We start from the raw sequence: 6,440 nt of genomic DNA, 5'->3' as shown, positions 1-6,440 counted from the left end.
CTATACCAAACATAAAAAACCATTCTGAGAAATCTCCATAGTCAACCATTCACCTTCTGCCGTTCTCGGCCCTGCCCACCCCCTACCCCCCTGCTCTCATGTGGGGTCTAAGGGACTGAAGTACTGTATTCTATAGAGTCCACAGGATGGCATAAACATTTCACAAAAGTGCCCAGCCAAGAAACAGCCAGTTCCATTTCTCCTGGGGTTAGCTGTCAGAAGTGAGATTAACCCCCCCAGACAAGAGACCTTCCTTCATGCTTCCCATAGGAGGTTACTCACCAGATGCAATCTGGAGCCGGGCCATCATGATCTTCCCTGTAGAGTGTTCTATGGTCTACGGTCTTACAGCCCACTACACCCCCCAACAAGGTGGGCATTATTGTTCCTATTTAAGGAGGAAACCATTGCTTAGAGGGATTAGAGGACTTGCCCAAGATCAGATAGAAGAGGGACAAAAGCAGGACTCAAACCTGGGTCTTTGGAGTACAAAGCTGGTGTCCCTTCTACCTCCCAGTTATCACGATGAGCAACGGTTCGCCCAGTACTGACTTGGGCACGAGGGACAAGACCTGTGGTGTGAAGGGGAGGGGCGGTTTGGCTTATATACGCAGAGCAGGAGAAACTTCAGCAGCTCATGCTGGCATGGGAGGCTCCTAAGCCCAGCTCCACCAGGATGGATGGACGAGGAAGAAGTGGTTGGATGTCAGGGACTGACATGGGCAACAGACGCAGTGAAGACAGACCATGGGCCCTCACATCTGCCTTGAGCCTTGGTCCCATTAGGGTCTGTGTCCCATTCCCTGGTTCTTTAGCACTGAAGGCTAGGGACACTTTGCTCACTCACAACAGTCAGTTTAGGTTCTTTTAAGGAACCCAAAGGAACTTCTCAGAGCTGAGTGACCTCTTAAAGCTCAAACTTACAGCCATTTCCTGCAGTTCCCTAGGAGTAGAGGGCAGAGAACCTGTTCCCTGGAGCTGCTCTCAGGGGCTCTTAATTAGATTAGCAGCCCCTTCCACTAGTAGAGAGCTCCTGGGTCTACCAACCTCTTTCACATCCATGGACCTATTTGACCCTCATAACAGAGATGAAGGATTAGCCAGCATTCTCCCCATGTTGGTCATCAGTGGTGGCAGAACCAAGACCCGGTTCTCCTGACTTTTCAGCTGATGCTCTTTCCACCATCAAGGCCATCTCTTAGAACTGGAACTGGTGGGGGGGGGGGAACCACCCCGTGATCTAAATCCCACTGGAGATAATGAGGAGGAACAGGGCAAAGCCCCAGAGTCTACCAGCTCAGCTGCATCTCCCGGTTTCAGCATCACAGAATTGAGGGCAAAAGTAGACAGTATGGCCATGGCGGGACCCACAGTCACCAGAATTGAGTCAAAGGGTATAAATGTCATTGTCATGAAAATCCAACAATTCTTCTAGAGCCTATTGGTTAGAAAAGGCTCTACTGTAACCCCATGCCCAGTCTTGCAAAGTCATGACAGGGTAGAGCTGGGAAAGACCTTATGGATTATCTCTGTCCTAACAGGTGAGAAGCCGGAGGCCCAGAGAAGGGAAAGGACCTGCCCAAGGTCATACTTGCACCTGAAGGCAGAGCTGAGTCTCAAATCCTGGGCTCCTGACCTCCTCACAGCATGCATGGCTCGTAGGGAAGCTATGAAAAGCCTCAAGGAAATCCAGAGCCATGATCCAGCCACACTTTCTACAAGGACGTCTCCTCTGGGCCGTCCCAGAGGAAGGCACAGTGTGGATCCCTTGGGGGAGGAAAGAGAGCCACCAACGTGGGCTGCCTCAGAGGCTTCGTCCAGTCTTAATCTTATTGTGATCATTTTCACCTTCTTTCCTCCCCCCTCACATTCCCCCTCCCAGTGGGTCACACCACTGAGGGCCTACTTTGCCCTGTCACCCATCCTATAAAAGTGGTTGATATGGAAGAAGAAAAACTAGCATTTGTGGAATTTTTACTAGTAGCAGGTGCTGTACTAAGTCCTGCCCCTGCTTCAGCAGACAGGCGGGCGCAGCGGGCAAAGCTGCTGGACCTGCGCCACCCAGCCCCCCTTCAGTTTCCTTCATGAAAGGAGCCCCCTGCACAAGACAAACAAATCTAGGATCTAGATAGAGAAATAGGCTCCTTCTCACAAGTTTTCACTTCTCCCCGCTCCTGGTTGCGCTGCGTGTGCTAGTCAGAGTAGGATGGGGACAAACAGTCAAGGCGGGAGACCAGCCCGAGTCCCTGCCACCTGCGGACCCCCAGACAGAGCCAGCCTAGGCCTGCCTGAGACATGGGGCACCGTACCCACCACATGGGTGGGCTCCCAGGCACGCTGTGAAGGCGCAGGATCAGGGAAGCCGATGCTTTGACTCTCTGATTCCCAGGGTGTGAGATTGGGAGCAAACGAGGGTCCGCCCACACACCAGAGGCACCTGTAACACCAAGGGTAGTGGGCCATTCTGGCCCCCTCGCCCTGCCTCAAAGTGGGCTCCCCCCAACTCCAACCCTGGCCCTTTTACACCCGGTGCTGAGATGAGCAGAGATCCTCCGCTAGCCCTGCGGGCGAGTGTTCCCTAAAAAGCGATGGTCTCAGTGGAGGCTTCACCGTCCACCTGCGCTGAGTCCTTCGGTGAGCCTTCGGGCCCAGGGCCCCCACTGAGTCTGGGGCTGAGCGTGAGGGTGGGCAGGCCGCTGGAGCGGGTCAGCAGCGTGGTGCGGCGGCTGGAGGGGCTGTCGCTGGAGAGCTGCTTGCGGGGCCGGGGTCCCCCGCAGCAGGCCAGGCGGCGCAGGGGCCGCGGCCGCAGGTGGCTATTGAAGCCCATGTAGACCCAGGGGTTGCAACAGCTGCTGAGGTTGCCCAAGAGCATGGAGATGGTGAAAGCCACGTTGGTTGAATCTGTAGAAGGATAAACACAAGAAGCCTTAGAATTACAGAGCTGGATGGGACCTGGGAGAGAGTCCAAGACCCACTGAGAAGAGGGGGAAACTGAGTTCCCAGAGAGGAGAAAGGACTCACTTGAGTTCTATAATTAGAAAGGAGCACAGCTGGGACTTGGAGCTGGGACTTGTCTGTGGGTTTTATCTGTGACTATAGGGTCAGGGTAGGAGCTGAGGTTTGCTCCAAGCTGACTTTCGAGGTGTAAACATAGTCAGGGACAGGACCAGCCCAAAGAGGACACGGTGTCTTTGTTCCAAAACCTAGACCTTGAATCCCCTAACGGATGGAGATCTAGAATGAGACACTTCTATTGTCATGCAGGGAAAATAACTATGAGTCTAGGCCAAGTTCAGGCCCCTTTGAGCCCCATTCTCATTTATGTCATAGATACAGGTACACCGGTCCTCTGGATTCTGTCCTCCTTCACGCCTCCGGGGCAGTGCCACTCATCCTGTCACTCAGGCGTTGAGCATGTGAGCGCTGACAGTGCCAGGCCATTGCTGGGGGCCTGGGAGGGCAATCAGCCTGACCGCCTTGCACATACCATGGCATCAGCTCCGACTGCACGGGGGGGCAGCCACTGGGAACAGGGCACCCAAGCGTCCCCTTCCAGATGAATACTTGTTCTGTGTCCTCAGAGATTATACCCAGGGAATGCACCATCCTGCAGGGAAAAACTAATTTCTCTCTTGTGCAGTCAAAATAGGAGAGTGCAGACTGATAAAATGTCTTCCAGACACAAGATTCTTTCTGAAGATTACATGGAGCTCCATAGGCCCGTAGGACAGCTTCCAGGGCGGACTCTGACCTCCTGCAGGATGCCCCACGTTCCGGCCTGGCACAGGTTGCACATTGTGGTACCTTCAGCAGAGGCTGTGGAACTACTGAAAGCAAGGTCAAAGCTCTAAGGAATCTTAGGGGTTATGGCACAGACGGGAAGCCGGGTCCACCGACTCTAAGACAGCCATCCTGCACCCTTGTGCAGTTTCAGCCAACAAACTCAAAGGCAAAGCTTAAGTGCCTACTCTGTAAAGCACTGTGAAATCTTCAGATTCTCTGGTTCCTTGTGCACCTCACCCATAGATGCGCTCGTGGGTGCGGCTACTCATAGCCCAAGCAAAGGGAAGACGCGGGGTCAGAACGTTTGAGCGAAGACATGAAGCACAGTGGTGAGACGCTGAAGGCATCTGGGCCTGGACTGACCCATGGAGGGCAGAGAGGTGGGGGCAGGGGGGAGTACCTATAGGTGGAGGAGGGACCCATCCCAGCAACAGAGTCTCCTTCATTTTTCCCACATTCTGGCCTGCTCCCCAGTTCTCAATACCAGGGAGCTGTGGAAGATGTGGGAAGTTGCTCTGGCTAACGGGGTGGTGTTCACCCTACCCGCTCCCTAGATTAGGCCAGGGGCTGAGGCGTTCCATGAGAGCCTTCGCCTGGGAAACATCTGTTTGATTGGGCCCCCTGGGAGCCAGGCCCGGTGCAGGGGCTGGAAATGTGGCCCCAGCACCACCACGGTCTGCAGAGGCTCCACCTCTCAGCCCTTGAGGGCACTGCATCCCGGCAGGAGCCCAGCTGACCTTCAGAGCGGGAGCAAGGGCAAAGAGATAGGCTCCAACCAGAGACTCAGGGACAAGAGGCCAGGAAGCCAGCGTGCTATGGAGAGGAACTGGGTGTACTGGAAAGTAGGTTTAAAGTAATGGCCTCAGCCGCTAGAAGGGCCTCCAAGGGCTTCCAGTTTTCTGAGAGAGCACATTGTCTTGTAAGGTAACACGTTGTTCCTGCCCTCCTTGCTCAGAGAGGCCCTTGCTAATGATAAATCCGTCTCCACAGGGGACAGTCATATTTCACTAAGGCCACATAATATTTTTAAGTGTTTAAATTAAGTGCCTCAAATTTAAACGACGGAAATTTTACATAAAAGGTACTCATGGCATCCGTAAGCTGGGTGGGAGTTGTAGCTGCCCCTTTGCGGGGGAGACAGGCACCACCTTTCATAATTCCTTCGCTCATCTGTTACCGGCCAGGCCCTGGGACGCTTTAGAACCCTGTCCTAAGCTTGCTGTTCTCCCTTTCCTGCTCTTTTCCACTCCCCTCCCCTACAGACACACACTTGCCTTCATCAGGGGCATTCTTGTCCCACACAGACCACATCTGGACGCTGAAGAAGGGTGCCCAGCAGGCGATGTAGGCCAGCACAATGACAAAAGTCATTTTCACGGTTTGGATCTTGGCCCTGGAGATGGTGCTGATGCTGCTGACTCGGGAAGGCAGCCCCAGTGTGGCTGCAGCTGGGCCAGGAGGCAAGGTCCTGTCCCAAGTCCTGCAGCCCCTTCCTTCCACCTTCCCGGCCTGTGTCTTGACTTTCAGGTTCTTACAGATCTCGTGGTAGATGAGGCTATAGCAGGCTGTGAGCATGGCCACGGGCAGGACAAAGATGGCCAGGGTGGTCCAGGTGATATAGACCCGAGGCCCCCAAGGGACGCGGAAGTCTGCCCAGCAGTCCAGCACCCCAGTGCCCTGGATCACCTCCCGCAAAGAAAAGATGAAGACTTGAGGCAGGCTGAGGATGGCAGCCAGCAGCCAGGGAGCAGCGATGAGCGGGTAGGTGGACTGGCTGGGCTGCTGGAGGCTGCGCAGGGGGCGACAAACAGCCAGGTAGCGGTCCAGCGTCATGGCCAGCAGCATGTAGGTGGAGGCGAACATGCTGAGCACCTGCAGGTACTTGACGGCCCGGCAGAGGAGGTCAGGGCCCTGGAAGCGGTAGGTGATGTCCCACAGCAGCTGGGGCAGCACCTGGAACAGCGCCACGCCCAGGTCGGTCAGGGCTAGGTGCAGAACGAACAGGTGCATGCGGGAGCGCTTGCGGTTTGGTTGTCCCAGGGTCAGCAGCACAGTCAGATTGCCCCCTGTCGCCAGCACCAGGACGGTGGCCAGGACAACGATCTCCACCTTGGCCAGCTCCTCATCCCGGCCCAGCCAGGGTGTGGTGGCATTGGGGGCAGACAAGGTGCCCCAGGGAGTGGGGTTGGCAGCCCAGGCAGGCCCAGAATCCATGGCTGACTTTGCTGGGAGGGAAGGGGAGGAGGGAGAGAGAGGGACGGACAGTGTGGGGGCAAGTGGAGAGGTTTGTTGGCTGGAATGGAGTGGGAAGTTTTCAGATGGCGAGGAAGGAGAAGTGGGGGATGACAGGGAGAAAGTGAAAATAGGGAGAAATAGAGAGGAGGAGAGAGAAAGAGATAAGGAAGGAGAAGACACTGATCGCACAATGGGGAGGGAAGCTTAGGCCCGAAGAGAAAGAGGGCTCAGGGAGGGGGACAGGGTGTCAGGAGAAGAAGAATGTTTGAGGCTGCGCAGGGTGAGGCTTCTGGAAGGGAAGGAAGCCTGGGGAGCTGCCACCACTTCCCAATCCACCCCAAATTCACTTTCTCAACTCTTCTGGAAGCAGAAAGCGAATGTCCCTAAGCCTGCTTGGAGGCGAGGTCGGGGCCATCGGCATC

General features: G+C 55.3%; 1 protein-coding gene across 1 annotated transcript; it reads right to left on the bottom strand.

Annotated features, from left to right (window-relative positions):
- Positions 1-2,578: 2,578 nt before the first annotated feature.
- On the bottom strand, positions 2,579-6,053 carry AVPR1B (arginine vasopressin receptor 1B). Its single transcript, XM_035009512.1, has 2 exons — positions 5,058-6,053; positions 2,579-2,901 (listed from the first exon to the last, which is right to left on the bottom strand). Exons 1-2 carry the CDS (start codon positions 5,995-5,997, stop codon positions 2,579-2,581), a joined length of 1,263 nt encoding a protein of 420 aa, XP_034865403.1. The 5' UTR covers positions 5,998-6,053.
- Positions 6,054-6,440: the final 387 nt, after the last annotated feature.

Source organism: Mirounga leonina, unplaced genomic scaffold (assembly GCF_011800145.1).
Source record: "Mirounga leonina isolate KUSES-001 unplaced genomic scaffold, KU_Mleo_1.0 Mir_154, whole genome shotgun sequence".
Taxonomy (NCBI): domain Eukaryota; kingdom Metazoa; phylum Chordata; class Mammalia; order Carnivora; family Phocidae; genus Mirounga; species Mirounga leonina.
Note: the sequence above shows the minus strand (reverse complement) of the source record. Positions and strands in the feature narration are given on the sequence as shown.